Below are 14,136 nucleotides of genomic sequence, written 5' to 3'. Positions count from 1 at the left end.
ACTTAACTCAACTTAAGGGAAAGAATGATTTTGCGCCATCTATAGTCGGCGTTTATTCAGAGAAGATACTATATCAGTCGGTATACAATTCATCTGTAAGATACCGACGAAGAGATTCAATTACCGACCAAGGCAATCTTATCGACACTTGGTACATTTGTATTAGACACGAACCAGGAGGAACAGCGTCACCGAATCTCGCGATTTAAAAGCATAATTTATATCGAGATTTAAAAAAAAAAAACACTGTTACCATGCATCTCACAGCAAAAGTGATACCGTGAGAAATATAGTTAGAAATACCTCGCGTATAATATCCCATAACGTTACTGCTAATATTATTATACGGTTGCAGAAATAGAAATGCAATGTTCTTACCGTGATTCGATTAATTCGCTCGTCCAGTACGTGAGGTTGCTCCAGAGTGATCTCGTACGAGAAGAGTCTATCGTGTGCTGCTTTGAATTCCGTACGTAGAGCTATTAAGTCATGATGAAGCGTAGTGGCCATTTGCGTTTCCCCCGTTCTAGCTGTCAGGGACTCCCACTTTTCCAATACACCTGAAATATAAGAAATATTTGTAAAAATTACCATCGAAAAACTATTAAAAAATTAAAGTAAAAAAAAAAAAAAAAAAAAAAAGAAAAAGAATAGTCTCTATAAAAGAACCTATATTACAAGGGAAATGTAAAACATACATAAGTTTGAAAAACCTAAGTAATACTGTAGAACAAAAAGTTATATTTTAGAATATCAAGTAAGGTTTTATTATACTTCTTTTTCCATAAGAGACAGAGAGTTCTCAACGGAAACAGCTTAGGTAATTATAGACAATAACTTCCTTTTGCGTGACGATCCTAACGTTACACTATTATGTACGTCACTCGTTCCCAGGCACCGTCAGCGTTATGTCAGAGAAGATAAGTCACATATTTAAGGTCAAGCAGCTTATATGCGCATGCATGAATAATATGCAGCAGCTCGCATGGCTTCGATGACCTGTTTCTTCGATACTTTCCTTCGATACTTTCTTCCTCGAGACAACGCTGCGCCCTTAAAAATACGTAGAAACGACTCCGATGGAGATGATTCAACCGGCTGATATCGTTTTGAACGGTGCGATCCGATTTAAGAACTTTCACTTTTACGAGCCCACGAACCTTCCACTTATATTTCAATAAATCTCTGTCTAGAAGCGAGAAGAGCGTCGCTCTATATTCACGATATTTCGAATTTGCAATTTGAAGTTTGAAAATTTCAAGTTCCAGCGTGCGGAATTGTAAGATTTCGAGATCTGCGACTGTAAGTTTCAAGTCGAAACTTTCGACTACGCTACTATACGCCGTTGAAACGATACGAGGTAGAGTTAGAGAAATGAAAAGAAAAAGAAGTTCTTGCGTTCGTTTTCTCCAATAAGAATGGATTGAAAAATTGTAAAAATGTCCCGGCATTTATGCTTTCCCCGACATGACGGTAATTAGGGCATTTTCCACTCTCTATAACATCCGGAATGTTTTCCAGTCTAACGCGTGCCATTCGAGCGATTTCGAATGAAATAACAGTTAAGACGGATAATTATCGAACTAATTGCATACTTTCTTCTGGATAATTGCGTAGCTACGAGTTTTGTATCGCCTCCGTATGACACCACAGCAAGCAAAAAAAAAAAAGAATTCTTGGGTTGTACCATTTCGCCATTGTATCGCAATCACTTAGTTGCCAACCCAATATCTACAGTTAAGAGACTTCGCTTGTGCCGAGATCAAAGCCAGATCTAAGGAAACGTTATCGGATTAACATAGAGTAAATAAATTCGATCGATAAAATAATTTATGGAATTGATTTCCAAAATGGACCGACCGAGTTCCAAAGCCACGCGCCACAATAAATTCACATCAACGTGTAACGTAAGGATACTCCACAAGAGGAATAAAACAACGTTACGAATGAAAGTCAATGGAAAATAAAAGACGAGTGAAAAAGAAGCGTAAGGCGCGGAAGATCGAGGCCGTGGAAATCGTAAGTTATTAACAACTTAACATCCAGATACGATTCCTTAATTACCGACTTCTAATCAATTGTTGATGTCACTACGCACGACCTTATCGCTCGGGTCATGCTCCATTACACCGTGATCCTTGCTTTCGTTCGATTAAATACGAGTACCTGTTGTCCGCGAAGTGTCTTCCTATAATACAAAAGTAATAAATTATTCGGTGAAAGCCGATCGAATTCCCCTTTCTGTTCTGCGTGGTAACCGTGACCGAGACCACTCGAGTAATTACTGTCCCATAAAAAGAAGCAAGAATTGGAAGAAAGTGAATAGTAAAGGGGAAAGGAGCACGGTATTAGGAATTACCGTAGACAATTCGCACAACAGGTGTGATCAACGATGATCGATGGCTTAACGAGCGACCAAACGAATGTTTTACGGACCACGGCCACCGAAACAACATCCGACGAGAAACAAAGTGTTTCGTAGTAACGAGGATTTCTCGAAACGAAAAGAAACCGAGCTGACATTAGAAGAAACGGCAAAGACTGATCGATTGGTTGAAAGTTAACGATTTTCAAAAGATTAATTGCCTATTTCGCGAATCAAGTTACCAACGTATATAATTATTCTGCGTGCGAACATGCGAATAAAACGCGTTACAACGCGCTAATCAGACTGTGGACATACAAAATATCTACGGTGCTCGAACGAGAAGTTTCTCTCTATGACCTCGATACCGTTGATTTTTCTAGATACAATAATAACTGTTAGAAATAAAAATTTCAATGGTTATCCCGTGATGTAGCAATAGACTGCGATAGTACAGCGATAAACGAACGAAAGAAGATTTAAAATCTATAGATAAGATATCTAAACATACGTGTATGATTATGATAATGGACAAATAGCATATAATTTCGAAGTCACGCTACGCGTTACAGAAAGTTGGACATTTAAGAAAACACGAATGTACGTAAGTAGGATAAAAAAATTCAGCCAGAAGAAACCTAACAATTAGTCGGCAAAGATGCAAGAGCGGAGCGTCTAATTCGCATAATCATCAACAATCCATGACGATGCCAATAAAAATAGCTCGAAGGCCTTTAGGTTTTTCAATCTACATTCGCGGTATCGTACTACGATCCGCGTACAACACCACGGGTTCCTACCACGCCCGATAAAAACGTAATGCGATTTCTAGGCTACGAAGGAAAATCTTGAGCCGGCTTTTTCACGGTTTTCTCGGAAAAAACAACTTTCACTTTGTCACGGCTGGTTTACAAAAACAGCTACGCGGTGGACTACAGTTATCAAGTGAAATCTCGAATTCCGAGCCGTCGTCAAAACGGGTCGAGAACTGCTATATAACCTTTGAAAACAAAGAGAAAAACTTTCCACTTATTCAGCGTTTTATGAAATCGTCGGAATTAGTCCGTGAATTTTACGCGACAAATAGAAAAATATGCTACCCTCGAACATAAAACGCAGAATCTAAATTCAGAAAAGAAAATGACACTGTCGTTAAGGCGACTTTCGTATCCGCGATTCCTGGCTACGCGAGTCAAACCATCAATCATGTTCAGCCGGTAAATCAATCCATTGTATCGGACGACCAAACCGCTTAAAAATTCAGACGAAACTTCATTATTATTTTCATATTGCACGATGTTCGCGGAACTATGACATCGATTTCCATTAAATTTCTCATTCCCACGAGTGCGCTATAAAAAGGTTCGGATCTCGTTATAAAGAAATTTCGCGTGACCGGCAATCAGCAGGATCCGCGTATCCTGTCGTGGATATTATTATGGCAACAAGCTCGTTGACAAATGCTGAGAATGGCAGGAAGAGCGTGTCGGTGCGCGTGTGCGCGCTCGCGCGAGGAGCAACAGGGGCGAGACGCTCGGGAAAACATTGTCGATGGAAAGCAATGAATTTCACACTGACCTACAGGAAATGACGGCGAATGTGCGGAATAATTGTGGCCTGCGTGGTATCGTGTATTACACGTAATATACGTCCCGCGTTATCACGGTCGAACGATTACGTTCAGTAGAGCAGAAATCGGTGGACGAGCGTACGGTACGTCTTTCTTCCTGCGACCGTCTCCTCTCTTTTTTCTTTTCTTTTTTTCGATCGCCTTCGGATCGCCTTTGACAAAGTGGAACGTCAAATTTCGAAGAATCATCGAGCAGAGTGCGATCTGCGTAATTTTCTGGCCGTTAGCTGAAATTAGCCTAAAGGAACGATCACAGGATGGTGGAACGGATAGCCTTCGGCCAACGTTTCTGAAGGAAGCAATTAATCTTGAGAATCGAACGCTTGCCACATTAGCTCGACGTTATTATTATTTCAGAACCGTACGGTTGGTTGATAAGAGCGAACGAATTATCGTGGTAAATGTTGTGCCGCGGGTAAATCTTTCGGTGCAGATGTAAATCTAAATGAAAAGTTGGATTTCTTAACTACATGAATATGTAGCGACAGGTGAAACGCGACGAGTCACGTTTTCTGTTCTTTGCGCAGCTATTTTAACATTCGTAACGCTCTCCACTAGTTCCGTATTATTAAGACCGTGTTTTTATGGAGTTTTAGAATCAAACGCTTTTTTCATCCCCCTTGGAAATTGCCAAGCGAGATACGTTAATTATTTCCGTCGGATTTTTCTTACGAGGCTTCGTGGATCGATCACTCTTTTCCGGTTAACCTTTTTTTTCTTTTTCCGAGAAATCGCTTTTTTACATGAAATACGACTATAAATTCTCGTGATTGATGATCGAACTAAAGGAAAAAAAAAGATATACCTATACATTATAAACACTTTAACGTATGTTTATCGTTGAATGTATTGTCCGTCGTCGTTCGTAGATAAATAACAAACAAAACGATTCGCAACAGCAGCCTACCATCAAACTGTATACCTCGCAAGTAAACCATAAGTGATTTTCTTTCAACTACGCAAAACTACGTACTGTAACTAACATAAAGCCCGTAACTACGCCACTGTAACTCGCTGTAAGCAATACCTGTGCTCATAATCGTTCGTTAAAACCATAAAACGATCGAGCTTATCCATCGAAAATAGCGCAACATAGATCCTTAACTGTTACATCGGTTTCATGGTCAGCAAGAACGACCATCGCAGAACCTGGTGAATACTAAACGTTCAGACGATTTGTAAGATAGTTTCCAGCTAAATACGACCAAGAAAGATACGTATTATTACTACTTTCTCTGATCGTGTTTGCCAATTTATCACGTTAGTTACTGTCGGTATCGCGAGTACTTACTCACGTACGTCTTAATGATTAATTAGCGCCCTCTGCCACGAACGATTTCGAAACTCACATAATCCCGACCACACGTCTCAATCCATAGCTCGAGAATAATTTATTCGCAGACCGCTCCTGTAATCTACCGCGAACGCTTTCGTTTCAATCTATCACGCGCACGCTCCGTTTGTAATTTACATAATTCGATCCTTTTAATTGGCTGACAGTCGTCTTCCGTAGAAGGTCAAAGTATCGTCAATTCAGCGTAAAAGTTAGCTTTTCCCTTCGACGAACGTTCCAAGGTAATTTAGAAAATGTAACGGGACAGTTCTACCGATCATCGTGTTCCTTTCCTTCGGTACAAAATACATCGATAACGCGATCAAGTCGAGCATCGCAACTACGTCGAGTAACATCCGCGGATACACCCACGTGTGCTCGTGCGAACAGCGTGTTATGAAAGCGACCACGTCGAAACAGGTCAACGTTAACGCGAGAATGAATGCAAGCTCGTTAATCAACTACCTTCTAAAGTTTCTATCGGAATGGGATCTTGGACAACGGAGAAACGGTTGCCGGACGATTGTGTTCCCGGGCTTTCTACTGTAATTCCTCGCCGAGCAACCGTTGCTTCGTGGCTACGTTCCAATAAAATTGAACGTTGCTCCATTAGCTTCCGCGGTTAGCAGCCGAAGATGAAAAAGAAAAAGAGAAACGGAAGAGAATGAAATTATAAAAAAAAGTGATCGAAAAATTCAGCAACAATGGGGAATTCCAGGTGGAATATTTGCCGATCGCTTGGCTGTAATGAAAATACAAATCGATTACGTTAAGCTATTAATAAGGCTTGGCATCAGACGGTGACTTTGAATCAGAGACAGATCGCACGACGTACTTTGCTTCTCATAGATCCCGTTCGATTTTCAACGGATTGAAATTATTTTCTCGCCTCTTCAAATTTAGTTCGACAATGAACTCGTAAGAAATTATCTTCGTTCTTTCGTGTTTATCTTATTTAAATTTCTGCGCGTCGAATTCTTGCGAGTTTTAGATCTGGCTACCGACGAAAATTCAAGGTTGAGATCTTGTTTTGCAGAGGTAGGATTATGTCAGAATCCCGCGGTAAAATTAACCGTGAATTCAACATCTTCTGGCACGTCTATACGCGTCACGAATTACGAGCTACGTAACGAGTAAAAAATAATCGATACTCTCGGGAGAGACGTACGTATGTATCAATACGCCACTCCCGACTTTGGCTTTTCATTTTAATTAATTCGTCGAGCTCTTGTTTAGCGAAAATTACTCGAACATTTGTTGCGAACCTACAAAATGCCCATAAAAAAAAATACAAACTGACCATTTTGACTACTCTGGCAATGTTAGCGTTAAAGAAACGTTTCATGCAATTTACATATATCGTCATTTTTGTAACAAAACTGATAAACCACTCGCTTAAGAAAGATTCAAGTTCCTTGTAAATTTCTCTTTGTGCATAAATAAGAACACAAAAACGTGAAGACGAAAGGATCAGGCATTAATATCAAAAACCATGGATGAACATTGAACATAGATACAGATCGATAGATATTCAGAGAGCTCGCGTCATGCGATTCTCGTTTCACGTCATCTCAGCCCGACGTCCGTCCTGACCCGCTTTTACACGTCAATAAAATCGTTGTTAGCGAGGCTGAAGCAGATCCAATGAAATTCGTCGTTGGATCGCAAAATCGAATAACAGAGTTCAGTTGGTTCTGGCGAGACGACGAAAGGTATACGAGCAACCGATATGACAGGTAACGGAACGCTGATGAAGAAGAGTACCAGGTTATCTTCCAGGAATGATGTCAGAGATCGAACGTTTCTACACCGAAACGTGAAAGAGTAAGAATGTTTACACGAGAGAACGAAAGCAGACCGGCGTTGAAATATACGGTAAAAATTCGGATTAACGGTATACCGGGTAGATTTGAGAGAAGAAACGCGATCAGAGATCGAGTAATGTTTCCTAACGTTCACTGAATGGCATCTTAAAATTTTGATAATTAAATTAAGAAGAGAGCGTAATACGGATTCCTGCGAGTTGACTTTTGTTATTTTACGAAATGAAATGATACAACGTTTAAAAAGGATTTACGGATGGAGGCTTCTAAATATACGAAAGATTACGTACAGGTATCATCCGGCTGATCCTCCGCGATAATCTGCTGGTGTGCGTAACAGGTATCCGGTGCGTCTTTCTCGACACTGGTCTCCTTTTTTATAAACACCATGATTTATTTTCCGAACGCGAGTCACGATTTATTTTTCTCGAGAATCCCAGTTTTCTAATTCACCGTGCCAATTATGCTCGAACTGCTAGAATAACCCAGCGTGTCCACGATTTCGCTTAAAATTCCAAGACTCCTCTCCTTTTTACAGAGAAACGATCACTGAAACCTCTAACTTTTTACTGTTATAGTAAACCGGTACTTCGACTCTCGCAAATTTGTTCCAGCGAATCCGAAAGTAGGAAAGTTATACGCAGAGAATACGCTTCTCTTATTCTCTATCCTAATCTTCGAGCTTCCAATCTCTGACTTTGGAGTTGCAATGAAAATAATCGAACGAGAGTACGTATGTATCGATTTTTCGCAATACTAGAAATTTCCAAAGTAGCACAGGAGATGTCGAAACAGTTCGAAAAGCGCGCTGCGTTGCGAAACGTCAAACGCGGCGCGTGGCGGATCAGCTGTTGAGTGGAAGAGAAGGCGAGCCACGAGAAGCGGAATAGACGCCGCGACTCGCGCCAGGAAAACCGAGCTACTGACCGGGTACACGCGGCCGACGATTCTTCGACAACACGAGCACGAGCACGAGCACGGCCGAGTACCGGTTCGTGAAGTTCCGTCGGCTATATAGTGCTTCTTATAAGGTGAGACCCGAAGGTGTACCGATGCACTCGCGTCTTGCAACACTCCTACGCGAGTGCACCCACACGCGGATTATCGCGACCAAACAATCGACCGCGACCGGTCTAATCGTATTTCCCTTCAGGGTCGGTTTGATTCGTCGGTCGCGATAATCGTTTGTTAGCTCGATAGAAGAAGACTCGGCAGAGTTCAACGTTTGTTTAATGGACGGTGAACGGGACGAAGTCGGAGCTCTTCGCACACGTTTCTGGGGTAATACGCTTGGAAAGATCGGTGTCGGTTGAATACATTTTGATTTCAGGTGAACCGGCTTTAGAACTGATCTTTAAGGTAAAATGGATGAAGTTGTTCCATTTGTCGAGCAAGTTGCGACAGATTTATCGCAATTGTGACGCTGATACGTATGTTGAATCATTTTCGAGTCAACAAGATGTTTCTATCGATAAAATGTTTCTTGAAAAATTGCCAATTGTATCTCATTATATATAATAAAGCTATTCTTTGGAAAATAATACACCAATGAAATTTTATCTATCTATAATAACAAAGAAGAAAGATAAAGAAGGTATAGAAGATTGTGTGGAATTGGATGTTTATCGATCTGATTGTGATCTGTATTATAGATCAAGCATGTTATCACAAATTCAATATTACAAAGCTAGTGCAATCTCAGCGAGATGTTCGCCATTTTAAACGGAAATCGTGTTAAGGCTGTATGCAACGTAATCGAAGTTACTACTTTGCCCCCCCTCCCTTCCCCCCGCTTGAAAGCTACTCGTTCTAGCAATTAAGAAAATTGGTTCCGCTGCTACACGGAATACGTTTTTAGAGGTTTCATGCTGCAAGCAGATACATAAGTGTTGTAAAGACTACTTATTCGTCGATTTAATAGCATTCGGTTGTTTGATAGTGTAGAGGCTTATTGTAATTAAGAGAAATGTATATATAATCGAGATGATTAAATTCCATAAGATTCCATAATTTTATTCGAAATCGTTCATAAATAATATATATATATATATATATATATTAACGAAGAGGTACCATTTGGTAAATTCATGCTACATATATTTCATGATCTGTTAAATCTATTTAATATGCATAAAAAGCTCTATATCTTCGAGGCATTCTATCGTGTGAATTAAACATTATTCAAACATAACATTATTCAACATTATTCAAACTATACAAATACCACCAAACTAAAGATAAGAGCCGATAATCCAAGTAATATTCACTGTAGGTGATAAAAGAAACAAAAGGATAATTAGTAGTAGGAAGCCACAATAAAGCAGTGTTTATTACATAATGGTTACAATATGAACGGTATACAAAAGTGAACTAAAAATCAAAATACTCCAAAGGTTTGTTACACTCGCACTTGCGTTCGTTGCAACAAATAAAAAATTAATAAGGGAGGTATTAATTAAAAATTAAATTATATAAACAAGCGAGAAAAGTCCAATGTTCGTGTCGTAAAAAAAATAGATACGTACAATTTGCGTTTTCTCCAGCAATATCCCCCCTCCCTCCTTTTTTTTTGTTACCGATTCATTTTTAAGTTAAGTAGTAATTGTGACGTAATCCTTTCTTAAAAAAAATATTTCACATTATCGGAAGTTAACTAGTATCGGTATTAACTAATGTATTACTAGTAATATTATCTCGCATCTTTCTATTATTTCAAAGGTGAAATTTAAAAATACATTTTACATTACGTAAAATGATATTTAAATTATTGTTAATTACTGGGGGCACAATCCTCGGTCAAATTGAACATTAATGTGCAAATATAATTCGCTCTTTAGCATGCAGATGATCAACTTATAGTTCAGGAAAATTTACACATGCATTTGTATCTTAATGCCATATAAGGATCGTTGCATCATACATTGCTTTTGTGCACAAGTCATCGTTTAAATATAATTAATTAATGCTGTTTAAAGATCTTAATTTTTTCTATATATATATATATATACTATACTATATATATATACTATATATATACTATATATATATACTATATATTTTCTATATATATATATATATACACATTTGAGCAAACATATCACAAGAATTCAAATATTAATTACATTATATTACGAACAGTTTGATTCAGTCGTTATTTTTTACAATTTTTATTCTAAAATTAAGTACAAGATTTATTGATCGATTATAGTTACGGTTAGTATCCGTAACATTACTTCAAATGCATACACTTCTTAGAAATACAATTTCGAAGTATATACATCGAAAGCAGAAATGCACATTTGTAACGTACTATAATACTTGCGTATCAGTCTTTGCAATTGCTTTACAATAATATTTACACAAGCTGCTTGATGAAACAACGCTTAAGTCGAGTCGATTTAAAATTCTAATCGTTAAATCCATTCGAATTTTTCCGTTAATTATCACTCTTATTTCGAAAATAAATTTTCTTCGATTATGTTTGAATACTATAAAGATTCGAAAGAACATTTTCAAACGTGTTCATCAAAAGATTCATCGCATGATATAAGTAAAAATATTTTATAACTTTTCTACTTCTGTATGTTCCCTCTGTGTCTTCGCGTTAGAGAATAAAATAATAAAATTACGAAAGAAGCAAAAATACAAGTCCGCTCAGAGCAGTAACTAATACAGCGGCCATGTACGACAGTGAAATAGAAAATGATCGACGGTGAATTTGAATGTACTCACCACGAATTTGTTTCACGTATTTTTCGCTTCGGAACGAATTGCTGACGGACTCCAATAACGCGTGCAGACACCGCAGATTTTCGCTACACGCACATTCCACTTCGGACTACAACATAAAAATTTATGTCAGTCGGCGTATTCCATTGTCTTTAATTGGAAGTAAAAAGAATTGCTCTAGCAACATTCCGTGAAATCAAATTCAGCTTTCGTTAACATTTCTACGTATATTCGGATATTAGCAAAAAAGAAGTGAGAAAGAATCCAAGCAAAATGTTTTTACTGTGTTCGTGCTAAAAATATTGCTTATTGTTCAGAATAATTAAAAACCTGTACGTTAAAGATAATTCAACACAGTTTCATGCATAGGTAATTTATTAAAGGAATTAAGTATAGTATAAAACAACTCTTCTTTCTTTTAATTATTTTAAGCAATCTACATTGTTTACTTCCATCGCCATAGAAAATTTTATTCCAAATAAATCCACTTTCCCGAACTTGAAATTATTCGATGCTATTATCTACTCGATATAGCAAATCATTTAAAAGTAGTAGAAATGCGACAATATACTTACGGCAAAATTAAAGTATAAAAAATCTCAAGTACACCTTGTAAATCACCAATCAAAAGCAATTATTCATTCGCAATAACTCTCAGGGAATGTACTCTTGCAAAAGACAACATGGAATCGCTCATGAAGCAATTCAGGGACATGTACAATAACTTGGATATTTGTCAACATGATTTGCGAGTACGGGCTATACAAGCAGGATAAGGATAGAATAGTAAACATGCAAGTGAATAGTATTAGTACAACCTCCTTTTCCTATTTCCCATCATTATTTGGATGATATTTATTATTGTCAGCTTTACTATCGTTTATGAGTAAAAATTTCTTATTTACATACTGTATTATTTATTGTTAAAAGGTAATAATAGAATAGATCAGATGGACGATCAGAAACACATAAAAAGAAAATTTTTATATTACAATTTTATTTATATTTATACAATGATTGGCAATTTGCCCTTTTATGCCACTGTTTCAAAGCATGTATGTGTCAAGCAATCCTATATAATATGTTAGATATACATACATTTTAACTTTCCTTTGAAAAAATACATATAAATTATCCATATATGATAAATAATAAGAAAGATCACGTCTATCAGGGGACCTTCGTCAAGTAATAAGTTTAAGCAGTAGCTTTTAGAAGTAAAAATAAAACTGTAAAATAAATACTTAGAAAGCAGAAAATATCACAGTATTATCCAAATATACGACATTCCTCATACTCATTAACTAAATTAAATGATTGAAAGATTATCAAAAATACAAGAAAACGAAACGATATAATCTTTTGTCATGTAATGATGAATAAAACTAAAGGTGAGGAAAGCACACAAAGCACACAAGCAGAGAAATTAATTGTCCTTTTTCTTAATTGTGCCATACAGTCATTAAGAAGTACTTTATATGGGCGCATAGACGCATGACAAGAACACCGGCGGCAATAAACTTGCAATAAAGCCACGAAAAGAAACTTTGTACGCTTCTTTGCAAGTATCTCAGAAATTTAGGCCGAGATTGTACTATGAAGTACAAGCTGAATGAGCTACGTACGTTATCTTGCGGTATCGTGCCGTTGCACGACCTCGAGAATAAACTTTCAGCAAGTGATAACTGAGACTGCGACTTCTCGATTACGTTCCGTATATCCTCCACGTCGCTGTCGCTATCTTCCGTGGTATCGGTTATTTCCTGTAACAAATTTCAGATTTTTCTTAATTTTCTTGTATTACTCCTTTATGTGGTGTAATATTGATTTTGCTTTAAGATCAATCCATGTTAATTTATTGACGAAAAGAAAGTTCATTGTTATTATTTTGTAAATAATGGCTGTTATATTAATGAGTTTGGAAATTTTAAGAGCGATGATAGCATACTACCGGTTAATATGTATTGAAGTCAAGCATGGAAGCTAAACATTCTCTTTGTCTGCTATTGCCAGTGGCACATAAAACCCGTTTGAAGTCAAGGGCAAATTTTTGAAACATAGCTATCGTAGTTATCCGATTTATTGGTCGAGATAACGGACTGATTCTACTGTACACAGAAATGATTTTAACAACGCGATACGTATATCATATATGAAAATTAAATTCAATAGATATCTAATTTGATTTTATTTGCAACTGTTCGTAATTCTTTTTTATCAATTATACAACAGTAGATGTTAATTATTTATTTGTATTAAACTGTAATATATTTTGAGCAATTATTACTGCACATGAGAAATATTTTCAACGTATATAAAAATTCAATAAACGATATATATATATAAAATTTCATTCAGAGAAAGTGTAATTCATAGAAATTTCTACTCGATATTTATTATTAAAATTCTGATCAAGATACCGCCTGCGAGACATTTCTAGCAGTGACTGTATGTGTAATTACACCGTTTATCCTCGTTAAGATATCATCATCGTGGAGACGCGTTCGTCTCAAAGAAGACTTGATAAGACACGGAGAGATTCAACGGAGAAATGTGTTGTGCGAAAGAAAATTTCTTTTCCAGATAATGTTATACGTACATTGAATAGAAAGTACTATCCAATGATCATTATGTTTGAATTACCCTCGAGATGAAAAGAAAGATAACTCATGAATAATTTATGCGTCTAGATGGAGTATATGCAAAAATTCAGTAAAGTATGCTCGAACATATCTGGTGCAAAGTAACAATCCGGCGTAAGGTCAAGGCAAATATTAAAGTGATCTTGTGGTTGAACAGATAAAATTAAATTTTTATTTGCTGCAGAAGAATTACATTCATTCTACGGCAATATACAAATAGCGATTCTTTATTTTTCCATAAAACGAAACACTACAACATAGAGGAAGAGCTATGACTAAACTACGACACCGGTATACTTTCTGTCAAACAAAATTCCAGAAATGATTTCATTGAGAAATAAAACAATAAATCGTTGTGCATTAAGGCAATTAATTAATCACACTAGGGATATGTAAACTGTATGGACATTTGGCGTGGATAACAGAAATTATTGTTCTATTCTTGATGTAATGATACCAATGTCGATTTTCATTATACAAATATTGACTCATATGCGATTCCACATACTGGCCCATGTTATATACAAGATAATGGAAATCCATATGCAAAGATATAGCAGATGTATTGTCATAGAAAGAATATGGACACTTGATCAAGAAAGAGTAATAGAATG

General features: G+C 36.9%; 1 protein-coding gene across 10 annotated transcripts in view; it reads right to left on the bottom strand.

Annotated features, from left to right (window-relative positions):
- The window catches only part of LOC126921061 (uncharacterized), a 259,485-nt gene that overhangs the window by 168,149 nt on the left and 77,200 nt on the right, over positions 1-14,136 (bottom strand). For all 10 annotated transcript variants that reach the window (XM_050732249.1, XM_050732250.1, XM_050732244.1 and 7 more), the window contains exons 15-17: positions 12,506-12,643; positions 10,884-10,989; positions 379-560 (exon numbers count right to left, since the gene is read on the bottom strand). In XM_050732249.1, coding sequence (XP_050588206.1) covers positions 379-560; positions 10,884-10,989; positions 12,506-12,643 — 426 coding nt within the window. The remainder of the gene's footprint in view (positions 1-378; positions 561-10,883; positions 10,990-12,505; positions 12,644-14,136) is intronic.

The sequence above is a fragment of the Bombus affinis genome, chromosome 10, assembly GCF_024516045.1.
Source record: "Bombus affinis isolate iyBomAffi1 chromosome 10, iyBomAffi1.2, whole genome shotgun sequence".
Classification (NCBI taxonomy): domain Eukaryota; kingdom Metazoa; phylum Arthropoda; class Insecta; order Hymenoptera; family Apidae; genus Bombus; species Bombus affinis.
Note: the sequence above shows the minus strand (reverse complement) of the source record. Positions and strands in the feature narration are given on the sequence as shown.